Source organism: Pan paniscus, chromosome 19 (assembly GCF_029289425.2).
Source record: "Pan paniscus chromosome 19, NHGRI_mPanPan1-v2.0_pri, whole genome shotgun sequence".
Classification (NCBI taxonomy): Eukaryota; Metazoa; Chordata; class Mammalia; order Primates; family Hominidae; genus Pan; species Pan paniscus.
Genome location: NC_073268.2, coordinates 22213055 through 22227216, shown reverse-complemented (window position 1 = coordinate 22227216; position 14162 = coordinate 22213055). Strand labels below are relative to the sequence as shown.

The 14162-nt window shown below is 50.9% G+C and overlaps 1 protein-coding gene across 3 annotated transcripts; it reads left to right on the top strand.

The window, feature by feature from the left end:
• Positions 1-2176: 2176 nt before the first annotated feature.
• Positions 2177-4467, top strand: RAMP2 (receptor activity modifying protein 2). Of its 3 annotated transcripts, none has more exons than XM_034941808.3 (4): positions 2177-2502; positions 3261-3326; positions 3781-3889; positions 4023-4467. In XM_034941808.3, exons 1-4 carry the CDS (start codon positions 2220-2222, stop codon positions 4276-4278), a joined length of 714 nt encoding a protein of 237 aa, XP_034797699.1. In that variant the 5' UTR covers positions 2177-2219; the 3' UTR covers positions 4279-4467. The 3 variants fall into 3 exon arrangements, with proteins under 3 accessions (XP_034797699.1, XP_034797700.1, XP_003813953.1); XM_034941809.2 differs by having other exon boundaries at positions 2178-2439; XM_003813905.4 differs by lacking the exon at positions 2177-2502 and adding an exon at positions 2513-2785.
• The last annotated feature ends 9695 nt before the right edge of the window (positions 4468-14162 follow it).

Genomic DNA, 14162 nt, shown 5'->3' with positions numbered 1-14162 from the left:
AAAACATTCAAACATCCAACTGGCATGGAAAAGTGGAAGAGGAAAATCAAAACGAGAGAAAATTCCCAGATTCTCCAATTAGACAGTTTGGACACCTGAGCTCAGGAATGACTATAATAAGTTCTCCTTTGGAGGTCTCAACATCATGATGCAAACTTAACCCCAACCCTAGGCTAAAAATAAAACTTCCCGAGGGCCAGGTGCAGTGGTTCATGCCTGGAATCCCAACACTTTAAGAGACTGATGCAGGAAGATTGCTTGAAGCCAGGAGTTCGAGACCAGCCTCGGCAAAAAAGCAAGACCCCATATCTACAAAAAATATGCCTGCTGTCCTAGCTACTTGGGAGACTGAACCAGGAGGATCTCTTGAGCCTAGAAGCTCAAGACTGCAGCATGCCATGATTCTTCCACTGCACTCCAATGTGGGCAACAGAGTGAGCCCCTGTTCCTAAAAAGTAAAGTAAGATAAAAATAAAATAGGAACTTCCTACCAAGTTACCTATATTTTCTTTTTTGATCTTAAGGCCATTTTACATATGAAAATCTTGAGCTCCAGAGATGTGAAATAACCTGCTCAAGTTACTTGCAGTAAGACAGAGGCAGAACCTACCTTCAGAATCCTCATCAGTTTTTTTCTTTTATCCGTTATGATTATCCATTATCATTATGCCATATTGTCCTTTTTTTTTTTTTTTGAGATAGGGCACAATCACAGCTCTCTGCAGCCTCGACCTCTGGGGCTCAAGTGATCCTCCTGCCTCAGCCTCCCGAGTAGCTGGGACTACAGGTGCACACTACTATGCCAGGCTAATTTTTTAAAAATTTTTTTGTAGTTTTTTTTTTTGTAGAGACAGGGTTTCACTATGTTGCCCAGGCTCTATTTTAAATCTAACATTTGCTTTTGTCCCCTTTAATCTTGACTCCAACCCCAGTCCTAACCCATAGTGGGCTCATGTGCTTCTGGCCCCAACCCAGTGAAAATGGCTTGTTTTGCTTTCTGCACCTCCTTGCTCCTTCCTCCCATCTTATCACTCAGAAATCTCCCATGCTTCCTTCTTGAAAGGAGCAATCCTAGGCAGGCAGGAAGGACTAGATTTGGTCCCAGCCTGAAATGTCTCAGAGACTGCATGGCTCTTTTCTGCATCATTGTAGAAATGATCCTTACCAGGAGGACTTTGGAGTTCACGTCAAGCAGGCCATTGACTCTCTCCCACTGGATTCTTTGCAAAAGCAGCCTCTTGACCATAGAGGAGGACAACAGGTTATCCGTGCCCATGATCCAAGAGCTTGAGATCCTGAGATGAAGACTTCAGGAGAGATCAGGACAGATAATTTGTGGTGGGCAGGAATCAGTAAACTGGGACAACAGCAGCAGCAGCGTCCAAGGGTCAGTGTCTGGGAGTAATTTAGGAAAGTTTGGTGCTGACAGCTGTGTCTGGGACTTGAACGTCATGGCCAAACCAGCTCCTGGGCTCCTCAGCTGCTTCAGACTAATGAACCTCTGGCCCAGGACACAAGAGGCAGCTGTGGTGTGGCTGAAGTCAGGGCCCCCGGAGGCCCAGACTCAGCCTTGCTGCTTCCTTAACAGTGTGACCTTAGATAAGTCACTTAGGAAAAGAGGAAAGGAAACTAGCATTTAGCGAGTGCAGTGCCCTTTCACAGCTGCCATCATACAGTGAGGAGGGGAATGTCCCTATTTCACATGAGAAGTCCTTAAGGTAAACGTGTCATTCAAGGCTCTATAGCTGGGGAGTAGGAAGACAGAATTAGAACCCAGAGCTTCTGAATTCAAATCCCGGGCTGTTGGCCCTGAGCTTTAGCTTCTCGGTCTGTAAAATGGTGTTACACTCACCTGGCACATGAAGTCGCACACTGAAGGTTCTAAAACCCCTCCCTTCTTTCTCCCAACCGTGGTCCTGAAGAGCTGTGGCACCTTCTTCCTGGGAACGTAGTCATCGTATTTTGCCCTCCCCACAACAGGTTTGTGGGGTCTAGGCCCCAGGAGGTGTCTGAAGGGAAGGTATTTGGACTTTGCTTTCCCCTCTACCCCACTCTCCAGACCTTCTCCCGACTCCAGAGGGCCGGCTCCCGCTTCTCCTCCCTGGTTTTGGCTGGCGGACTGACATCAGCTGGTATTCCTAGGGATAGGATAAGAAACCCTGAGCTGCATGGCTCAGCTCCAGGCGCCCCTTCCCCCACAACCCAGGACAGCCCCTTAGATGCAGCGGCGTCGAGAGGCCGCTGGAGCTCCCAGCCCCCTCCCTCTTCTCCAGGTCTGGGAGAGCAGCTTGCCGACCCCTCCAGACCCGAAAGAGAGAGGGGGCGACTCGAATCCGGGGAGCGATCCTGGGAGACCCTGGAGAGTCCTGGGCGCCACGCGGCCGAGCCCCCGAAATAGATCCCGGTTCCGGGGTTCCGGGAGCTGTCCAGCCTCGCGGGGTGAGCTACGAGAGGGTGGGCCAACGCCGGCGAGGCGGAGGGAGCCGCGGGCGCCAGGCGCGGGTGAGGCAGCGACTCCCCCTCCAGCCGCGGGCCCCGGGCGTCGCCCCCGCCCCCCACGTGGCCGCCGCCGTCCCAGCCCCTCCGAGGAAGCGGCGCGGCTTCCTGCAGCTTGGGCTGGGGATATAGGCGCCCCCACACCCAGGCCCGGCTCAGCGCCGCCGCCGCTCCTCGCCTCCTTGCTGCACGATGGCCTCGCTCCGGGTGGAGCGCGCCGGCGGCCCGCGTCTCCCTAGGACCCGAGTCGGGCGGCCGGCAGCGCTCCGCCTCCTCCTCCTGCTGGGCGGTGAGCGCGGAGCCCCGAGGCCCGGGCGGGAGGCGCGAGAGGCCCCGGAGGGGAGAGGGGAGAGGGGAGAGGGGCTGGATGGCCGAGGCCGGAACGGGCCCTGGGGTGCGGGTTAGGACCGACGTACCGAGCAGCACTGGCCCTCGGACGGCCCCTGACCCCACCTCGGGGCGGGCGCAGCATGAGCTGCTTCCCACCCAGGGAAAGCTGGGGTGCTGGCCCCGGGCCCTCGAAGAGGGCTTGGGAGGACGGAAGCTGGCCAGAGATGAGGGGGCTTTGGGCCTGGGTGTGAGTGACAAGGAGCTGGTGCCAGCCCCTCCCTCCCCGGCACTGAGGCGTCCGTGGGGGCTAGATTATTCCTCCTTTTCTTCCAAGGTAGCCTATTTTCGGAGGGTCTCAGTCCCCCAACCCCCCTCGCAGGCTCCACTGCCGGGGTCCCCGCTATGTTACCCTCCTCTCCCGTTTCTTCCCACAGCTGTCCTGAATCCCCACGAGGCCCTGGCTCAGCCTCTTCCCACCACAGGCACACCGGGGTCAGAAGGTGGGTACCCAGGGTGTGGAAGGGTGGCGGAGGGTAAGGACGAGAGCAAGTTCAGTGGGGAAGGTTCCTTTCCCACGAGGCCTGCCCAACCCCAGCTGATGCCCCACTACACTCCCCTCTGTTCTTTCTTGGGGTTCCTCGTGGTCTTTCTCCCTGTCCTCCTACAAAGCCCCTGCACGGCTCTGAGCTGCCCACCTCACAAGTGGGCGAGAAGACCCCAGGAAAAGGTGTACGTGGAAGTTCTTATCAGGCTGGGATGGAAAGTGCTTAGCACATGGAAGTCATTATAGGATTCCTGAGCTGGGACTCTGTCCTCAGCCAGAATGTTTTGCTAGGGAAACTTTCTGAAGGGTTCCCACGTTTGAAGACAGGCAGTTCACCTTGCAAGCACCTGGGCAGGAGGGTTTGTAGGGAGGGGTAGGGTGTGGTCATTGTGTAGCATCTGTACCTACAGGGGGGACGGTGAAGAACTATGAGACAGCTGTCCAATTTTGCTGGAATCATTATAAGGATCAAATGGATTCTATCGAAAAGGATTGGTGCGACTGGGCCATGATTAGCAGGTAGGGGCAGTGATGGAGGGTGGCTCAGGCCAGGGGGTGGACCTGCTCATTGCAGGTAGACCCTGAGTGAGAGTGGGGCACTCTTCTCCCTGGGTCCACCCCCTCTCTCACTCAAGCCCTCTTCTGCCCCTAGGCCTTATAGCACCCTGCGAGATTGCCTGGAGCACTTTGCAGAGTTGTTTGACCTGGGCTTCCCCAATCCCTTGGCAGAGAGGATCATCTTTGAGACTCACCAGATCCACTTTGCCAACTGCTCCCTGGTGCAGCCCACCTTCTCCGACCCCCCAGAGGATGTACTCCTGGCCATGATCATAGCCCCCATCTGCCTCATCCCCTTCCTCATCACTCTTGTAGTATGGAGGAGTAAAGACAGTGAGGCCCAGGCCTAGGGGGCCACGAGCTTCTCAACAACCATGTTACTCCACTTCCCCACCCCCACCAGGCCTCCCTCCTCCCCTCCTACTCCCTTTTCTCACTCTCATCCCCACCACAGATCCCTGGATTGCTGGGAATGGAAGCCAGGTGGGGTCATGGCACAAGTTCTGTAATCTTCAAAATAAAACTTTTTTTTTGTACAATGTCCTTCTCCCCATTTCAGTGGAACCTGTGTCCTTCCCTGCCACTCCCACAGGCCCTCAGCCCTGGGTAGTAGAACTGGAAAAATCTGGATGGCCCATTGTTCTGTTCATTTCACCTGCCCCCCTGCTCCCTGCCTCCATGAAGGTCACACCCCTATATTCTTTCCTCCCAGGCGGGCCTTTCCTGCCCATATCCAAACTCGGCTCCAGGAAACAAGCAGGAAGAGACTCCCTTCCGGTCTGGACAGCAGCTGGGGGCCTGCAACTGGGGAGGTGTGGGGGAAGGGGCAAGGGAGGAATCTCTGCTTGTGACTCCTGCAAGAGGAGCAGGAGGCTGCCCAGGAGCCCTGACTATTCCTCTTCTTCATGCCTCAGTTTACTCACAGGGCCTGGGAAGAGGAACCCTGACTGAGCAACAGGAATCCGTTCCTAAGGCCCTCACAATTGAGGGAGAAAGCAGTGGGGGCTTCCTTTACTAGGTTCACCACCCCTCTCCATGTCCCTTGCCCTCATCCTACATTGTCCTGGACTGGGTGTGGCCTGCAGCCTAGCAACACACTGCCCCCTGGTGTCCACTAAAGCCAGCAACCAGAAGACGTATCTGATCTGGAAGAAGCTCAAGGCTGAGGAGCACTGGACCCTGGGGTCAGAAAACTGCCATCTCTACAGCAATCACTAGTTCCTTGTGTTTGTTTGTTTGTTTGTTTGTTTGTTTGTTGAAACAAGGTCTCATTCTGTCACCCAGGCTGGAGTTCAGTGGCACAAACATGGCTCACTGCAGCCTCGACCTCCTGGGCTCAAGGATCCTCCCATCTCAGACTTCCAAGTAGCTGGGACCACAGGCGTGAGCCATCATGCCCAGCTAATTTTTTTTTTTTTTTTTTTTTTTGAGATGGAGTCTTGCTCTGTCACCCAGGCTGGAGGGCAGTGGCACGCTCTCGGCTAACTGCAAACTCTGCCTCCTGGTTCATGCCATTCTCCTGCCTCAGCCTCCAGAGTAGTTGGGACTACAGGTGCTCGCCACCACGCCCGGCTAATTTTTTGTATTTTTGGTAGAGACAGGGTTTCACCGTGTTATCCAGGATGATCTCGATCTCCTGACCTCATGATCCACCCACCTCGGCCTCCCAAAGTGCTGGGATTACAGGCACGAGCCACCACACCCGGCCTAATTTTTTTTTTAAGTTTTTTTATACAGATGGGGTCTCACCGTGTTGCCCAGGCTAGTCTTGAACTCCTGGCCTCAAGTGCTCCTCCCCAGTCAGTCTCCCAAAGTGCTGGGATTACAAGCATGAGCCTGCTGCGCCTGCACAACCACTAGTTCTTAGCTGGACCCCGCTATCAGCTTCCTGAGACAAACAACACTCTCTTCAGATACCTTCCTACTTTCTAGGATCATACCCAGCCCCTCTCTACAAGTCACCATTGCTGTATATGAACACACCTATATGTTCCCTGGATAGTGAGGCCCATTTCTTACCAGGTAACCTACACCTTCAACTCTCCATCGGACACAACTGCCAGGTCTCCAAAAACATCTCCAAAACAACTTTATTCTCCATGGATACATCTGTTTACTCCTTGTGGCACCCTGAGCTTCTTTAGGGACTTTCCTTCTTGTTGAAATATCTGCCTTCTTGAGTACATGCATGTCCATTTCTTGGGGTATCCTGCCTTTTCCATATATGCTTGTATGATTCCCGGAACATGCCTATTCATTCTCTGAGACACACATCTCTCAGGGTGCATCTGTTTTTCTAGGCACACATATGTTCCCTAAAAATATTTTGAGTTTTCTGACCGGGCGCGGTGGCTGACACCTGTAATCCCAGCACTTTGGGATGCCAAGGCTGGTGGATCACCTGAAGTCAGGAATTCGAGACCAGCCTAACCAATATGGTGAAACCCGTCTCTATTAAAAATACAAAAATTAGCCAGGCGTTGGGGTGTGTGTTTGTAGTCCCGCTACTTAGGAGGCTGAGATAGGAGAATTGCTTGAACCTGGGAGGCAGAGGTTGCAGTGGGCCAAAGATCACTCCATTGCACTCCAGCCTGGGTGACAGAGCGAGATTCTGTCTCAAAAAAAAGTATATATATTTTGAGTTTTCACCTGAAATACAGGTTTCCTTAATTTCCATGAATGCATCTGTCTTCCCTAAAGGTATATCTACTCCCTTTGTAGCATGTATTTGCCTTCATGCATTTTATTAATATACATCAAGGGCCTGCTGGTATAAAACACTGTGTGTGCCGGGCACAGTGGCTCACGCACTCCCAGCACTTTGGGAGTGTAATCCCAGCACTTTGAGAGGCTGAGGCGGGTAGATCACAAGATCAGGAGTTCAAGACCAGCCTGACCAAGACAGTGAAACCCCATCTCTACTAAAAATACAAAACTTAGCCAGTTGCGGTGACAGGTGCCTGTAATCCCAGCTACTCGGGAGGCTGAGGCAGGAGAATTGCTTGAACCTGGGTGGCAGACGTTGCGGTGAGCCAAGATCACGCCACTGCACTCCAGCCTGGGTGACAGAGTGAGACTCCATCTCAAAAACAAAACAAAACAAAACAAAAAAGACACCGTGTGGTGTATTATGTTGGAAAGATAGGTTAGATAGAGTCTGGTTTTCTGCCCTCAGTGGCTTTCATCTAGTGAGAAAGTTGACGTGTACAAATTAACAAACCAAACCAAAAGTGTAATGAGAATCATGCTAGGGATACAAACCAAATGTTATCTGAGTGTGAGGGAAAAAGGGATCACATCTGGCTGAGAAGATCACAAGGGGTGTGATCACAGGAGGGTGACTGCAGAGTTGGTAGATGACTAGGCCATAGCTGGAGTACGTTCTTCTAGGGGAGAGAGTAGAAAGGGAGGTGAATTAGGAAATTATTGCAATAATCCAGACCTGAGAAAATGAGGACATGGGGCAAAGGAGTGTTGAATGGGGTAATGGAAAATAATTATAAAGTAGAAGATAGGATTAAAAACGGGAGGAAGAGGCCAGATGTGGTGGCTCATACCTGTAATCCCAGCGCTTTGGGAGACTGAGGTGGGAGGATCACCTGAGGCCAGGAGTTCAAGACTAGTCAGGGTAGCATAGTGAGACCATGTCTCTACAAAAAAAAAAAAAAAAACACAGGCAGGGCGAGGTGGCTCATGCGTGTAATCCCAGCACTTTGGAAGGTTGAGGTGGGTGGATCACTTGAGGTCAGGAATTTGAGACCAACATGGCGAAACACCATCTCTTTTTTTTTTTTTTTTTTTTTGAGACACAGCATTGCTCTGTCGCTCAGGCCGAAGTACAGTGGTGCAATTTTGGCTCACCGCAACCTCTGCCTCCCTGGTTCAAGCGATTCCTGTGACTCAGCCTCCCAAGTAGCTAGCACTACAGGCATGTGCCACCATGCCCAGCTAATTGTTATATTTGGAGTAGAGACGGGATTTCACCATGTTGAGTTGACCAGGCTGGTCTCGAACTCCTGAGCTTAGGTGATCCACCTGCCTCGGCCTCTCAAAATGCTGGGATTACAGGCGTGTGCCACTGCGCCCAGCCCGAAACTCCATCTCTACTGAAAATACAAAAATTAGGCCAGATGTGGTGGCTCACGCCTGTAATCCCAGTACTTCGGGAGGCTGAGATGGGCAGATCACCTAAGCTCAGGGGTTCGAAAACAGCCTGGCCAACATGGTGAAACCCTATCTCTACTAAAAATACAAAAACTAGCTGGGCGTTGTGGTGCATGCCTGTAATCTCAGCTACTCCGGAGGCTAAGGCAGGAGAATCGCTTGAACCTGGGAGGCAGAGGCTGCAGTGAGCTGAGAACGCAACATTACACTCCAGCCTGGGCAACAGAGCGAAACTCTGTCTCAAAAAAAAAAAAAAAGGCTGGCACAGTGGCTCACGCCTGTAATCCCAGCACTACTTTGGGAGGCCAAGGCGGGTGGATCCACGAGGTAAGGGGATTGAGACCATCCTGGCTAACATGGTGAAACCCCATCTGTACTAAAAATACAAAAAATTAGCCGGGTGTGGTGGCACGCGCCTGTAGTCCCAGCTACTCAGGAGGCTGAGGCAGGAGAATCGCTTGAACCCAGGAGGCAGAGGTTGCAGTTGCGCCACTGCACTCCAACCTGGCGACAGAGTGAGACCCCGTCTAAAAAAAAAAAAAAAAAGCTGGGTATGGTGGCATGCACCTGTAGTCGCAGCTACTCAGGAGGCTGAGGCAGGAGAATCACTTGAACCTGGGAGGCGGAGGTTGCAATGAGCCAAGATCGTGCCACTGCACTCCAGCCTGGGCAACAGAGTGAGACTCTGTCTCAAAAACAAACAAACAAACAAACAAATAAGAACTCAGCTGGATGTAGTGGCACATGTCTGTAGTTCCAGCTACTTGGGAGGCTGAGTGGGGAGGATCAGGGATTCAAGGTTATGGTGAGGTATGATTGGGCCACTGCACTCCACCACTGGCAACCCTGTCACTAAAAAAAATAAAAAAAATACCAACAGACCCTTGATGTATATTCATGAAATGCATGAAGGCAAATACATGCCACGAAGGGAGTAGATATATCTTTAGGGAAGACAGATGCATTCATGGAAATAAAGCAAACCTTTATTTCAGGTGAAAACTCAAAATATCTTTAGGGCATATTGTCCACTTCCCTATTCAACACTCCTTTGCTCCATGTCCTCATTTTCTCAAGCCTAGATTATTGCAATAATTTCCTAATTCACCTCCCTTTCTACTCTCTCCCCTAGGGAGGAAATTAGCAGGACTTGGATAAAACAGGAGGGAGAGGCCAGGGCTGAGGGAGAGGAGAGGTTAGGGGTGACTCAGGCTTTGGACTTGAGTTACTAGGACAATTATGGCAGTAATAATAGAAAAGAGCCATTGAGGAGGAAGAACTGTCCTGAAGAAAAGAATGTACAATTATAAGGTAACAGTGGAACAAGCTGTTATGTTCCACAGAGAGTTAGAAATGGGGGGATGGGAGTGGAAAGAGGTTGGGTCTGGAAATATAGGTGTGGGAGTCTCCTGCACGGAAGTGCGCTGTAAAGCCATTAGATGGATGAGAACTCTAAGACAGAATGGTTCATTGAAAAGAGGAAGGCTGGCCAGGAGCAGTGGCTCATGCCTGTAATCTCAGCACTTTGGGAAGCCAAGGCGTGCGCAGATTACCTGAGGTCAGGAGTTCAAGACCAGCCTGGCCAACATGATGAAACCCTGTCTCTACCACAAATACAAAAATTAGCCAGGCATGGTGGTGTGCGCCTATAATCCCAGTTTCTAGAGAGGCTGAGGCAGGAGAATTGCTTGAACCTGGGAGGCAGAGGTTGCAGTGAGCCAAGATCATGCCACTGCACTCCAGCCTGGGCGACAGAGCGAGACTTCGTCTCAAAAAAAAAAAAAAAAAAAAAAAAAGAAAAGAAAAGAAGAAGGCTCTTAGGAAACATCACACTTAAAGAATGAGAAAAGGGCTGGGTGCAGTGGTTTATGCCTATAATCCCAGCACTAGGAGGCTGAGGCAGGAGGATTGATTGAGTTTAGGAGTTCGAGACCAGCCTGGGCAACATGGCAAAAACCCATCTCTACAAAAATTTTAAAAGTTAGCCGGGTGTGGTGGTGCATGCCTGTAGTCCCAGCTACTCAAAAGGCTGAGATGGGAAGATTGCTTGAGCCTGGGAGGTCGGGCTACAGTGAACCAAGATCACACCACTGCACTCTCCAGCCTGGGCAACAGAGTAAGACCCTGTCTCAAAAAAACAAATAAATAGGCTGGGCGTGGTGGGGTGACGCCTGTAATCTCAGCACTTTAAGAGGTCAAGGCAGGCGGATCACGAGGTCAGGAGATTGAGACCATCCTGGCTAACACAGTGAAACCCCGTCTCTACTAAAAATTCAAAAAATTAGCCAGGCGTGGTGGCGGGCGCCTGTAGTCTGGAGAGCTAATGGAGAGGCTGAGGCAGGAGAATCGCTTGAATCCGGGAGGTGGAGGTTGCAGTGAGCCAAGATCATGCCACTGCACTCCAGCCTGGGCGACAGAGCAAGTGTCCATCTCAAAAATAAATAAATAAATAAGAGGGACAGAGGGAAGATCAGAGATGTAATAGCAGAACGAGAATAAAGGAGTGTCAAAGGCCAGCCATGGTGGCTCACGTCTGTAATCCCAGCACTTTGGGAGGCCGAGGCAGGCGGATCACCTGAGGTCAGGAGTTCGAGACCAGCCTGGCCAACATGGGGATACCCTGTCTCTACTAAAAAATACAAAAATTAGCCAGGCGTGGTGCGGTGCCTGTAATCTCAGCTACTGAAGAGGCTGCGACAGGGAGAATTGCTTGAACCCGGGAGGCAGAGGTTGCAGTGAGCCAAGATCACACCGCTGCACTCCAGCCTGGGCGAAAGAGCGAGACTCCACCTCAAAAAAAAAAAAAAAAAAAAAAAGGCTGGGCCGGTGGCTCACGCCTGTAATCCCAGCACTTTGGGTGGCCAAGGCAGGCGGATCACCTGAGACTGGGAGTTTGAGACCAGCCTGACCAACATGGAGAAACCCCGTCTCTACTAAAAATATAAAATTAGCTGGGTGTGATGGTGCATGCCTGTAATCCCAGCTACTCGGGAGGTTGAGGCAGGAGAATTGCCTGAACCCAGGAGGCGGAGGTTGCAGTGAGCCGAGATCTTGCCATTGCACTCCAGCCTGGGCAACGAGAGCAAAACTCAATCTCAAAAAAAAGGAGTGCCATAAAGTCAAAGGAAATAGTGAGCTTTGAGAAGGTATTATCAACTGAATGGTTCATTCATTCATCCATTTAACAAATATTTGTTGGTCATTCTGTGGACTAAGTACAGTGCACAGTGTTTTTACTTATTTTTTTTTTATTTCTTTTTGTTTTTTTGAGACGGAGTCTCACTCTGTCACCCAGGCTGGAGTGCAGTGGCGCGATTAAGCTCCCTGCAACCTCAGCCTCCTGTGTTCCAGCAATTCTCCAGCCTCAGCCTCCCGAGTAGCTGGGATTACAGGCGTGCACCACCATGCCTGGCTAATTTTTTGTATTTTTTGTAGAGACGAGGTTTCACCATGTTGGCCAGGCTGGTCTTGAACTCCTGACCTCAAGTGATCCACCCACCTCGGCCTCCCACAGTGCTGAGATTACAGGCGTGAGCCACTGCAGCTGGCCTTTTCTTTTTTTTTTCTTTTACCCAGAAACTAAGGTCACAGGAACTGTGCGCGTGAAGGATTTGGGTGAGGGAAAGGTTGGAAATCAGACAGAAAATTGAGATCAGATGATGACAAGGTCAAGGTTTGTACTTATTTATTTATTTATTTATTTGATACAGAGTCTTGTTCTGTCTCCCAGGCTGGAGTGCAGTGGTGTGATCTAGGCACTGCAACTTCTACCTTTTGGGTTTAAGCAATTCTTGTGCCTCAGCCTCCTGTATAGCTGGGATTACAGGCATGTGCACCAACACATCCAGCTAATTTTTGTATTTTTAGTAAAGACAGGGTTTCACCATGTTGCCCAGGCTGCTCTCCAACTCCTGATCTCAAGTGATCCGCCCGCCTCAGCTTCCCAAAGTGCTGGGATTACAAGTGTGAGCCACCACGCCCAGCCTGTACTTTTTTTTTTCTTTAAGAGAAAGGGTCTTGCTCTGTCATCCAGGCTGGAGTGCAGTGGTGCGATCATACCACACTGCAGCCTCAAACTCCTGGGGTCAAACAATCCTCCTGTCTCAGCCTCCCAAAGTGTAGGGACTACAGGCATGTGTCACCATGCCTGGCTAATTTTTAAAATTTTTTGTATAGATGGAGTCTTGCTATGATACCAAGGGATGTAAATATCATTATTATTGGGCCAGGTGCAGTGGCTCACGCCTGTAATCCCAGCACTTTGGGAGGCCTAGGCGGGTGGATCATGAGGTCAGGAGTTCGACACCAGCCTGGCCAAGATGGTAAAACTCCATCTCTAGTAAAAATACAAAAATTAGCTGGGTGTGGTGACGCACGCCTGTAGTCCCAGCTACTTGGGAGGCTGAGGCAGAATTGCTTGAACCTGGGAAGCAGAGGTTGCGGTGAGCCGAGATCATGCCATTGCACTCCAGCCTTGGTGACAAGAGCGAAACTCCGTCTAAAAAATATATATATATATAATTATTATTATTATTTTTTGAGATGGAGTTTCGCTCTTGTCGCCCAGGCTGGAGTGCAATGGCGCAATCTCGGCTCACCGCAACCTCCGCCTCCCGGGTTCAAGCGATTCTCCTGCCTCTGCCTCCCAAGTAGCTGGGATTACAGGTGCCCACCACCACGCCCGGCTATTTTTTTGTATTTTTTAGTAGAGATGGGGTTTCACCATGCTGGCCAGGCTGATCTTGAACAACTCCTGACTTCACGTGATCCGCCTGCCTCGGCCTCCCAAAGTGCTGAGATTACAGGCGTGAGCCACCAAGCCTGGCCAAGGGATTACATATTTTTAATTAAGGCAGGCCTGTGCATATTTATAGTATATGGGAGAGGAGCTAAGGGCAAGGGCTAGAGGGAAGATGATAGAGAAGTCCTGGAGGAAGTTGAAAAGGGGAGGCAAGAACATATGCCAAAGGGTGCAACACTTCTTCTGAGTCCAAAAGGAAGGAGTAGGCTGGATGCGGTTGATAATCCCAGCACTTTGGGAGGCCGAGGTGGGCGGATCACTTGAGGTCAGGAGTTTGAGACCAGCCTGACCAACATGGTGAAACCCCGTCTCTACTAAAAATACAAAAATTAGCTGGGTGTGGTAGCTCATGCCTGTAATCCCAGCTTCTAGGGAGGCTGAGGCAGGAGAATCGCTTGAACCAGGGAGGCAGAGGTTGCAGTGAGCCGAGATCAAGCCACTGCACTCCAACCTGGCAACAGTGCGAGACTCCGTCTCAAAAAAAAAAAAAAGAAAAAAAAAGAAGGAGTAAAAGTGGAGAGAAATTTTTGAGCGATGAATCAAGTATAGAGACAGACAGAGGGAAAACTTAAAGGGTTCACATGCATGGCCTCAATCTCATAAAGCAGGAATGAAAGGCGTTCTGCAGAGAGCAGAGAGATGGGGACAGGTGGAGTGGCTTGATGAATGTGGAAAAGTTTGAATAGTTATCTTGAGGGTGACGGAGTCAATAAAAGACAAAGGATCACGGAGCTGCCCTTAGAGCCCGGTAGTGAGGCTAGTCAGGGAATCTAGGGCTTGGCAAACATGTTCTGGTTATTTTTCTTCCAGCAATACTCCAGAGCCCAGGAGTGAAAAAAAGAGGTGGGGGAAATGGAGCAACGATCATTGGTTTGGGAACCGACCTGTAGGTAGGTAGGTAGGTAAGGGGACAGAATTGAGTAGTTTAGGCTGGGTAAGGAGTCTGATAAAACCAAAAGGGGTCCTAGGTCTTGAGACAAGAAAGGCGAGGTCATGGCAGAGGTGAGAGATGGGTGGTTGTGGTCAAAGCCTGCAGCTCTGAATCATGGAAGTAGGGCTGTCTCTAGTGATTCAAGCTACAAAGTGTGCTCCCATGGGTGCTGCAGGAGCCTGAGGAATGGTGAAGTCAAAGGAAATTGGAGGGCCGGGTTGGTCACCTGTTATCCCTTTGGGAGGCTGAGGTCTGGAGATCGCTTGAGCCCAGGAGTTTGAGACCAACCTGGGCCAACATAGTGAGTGCCCATCTCTAGAAAATATTAGTCGGGTTGC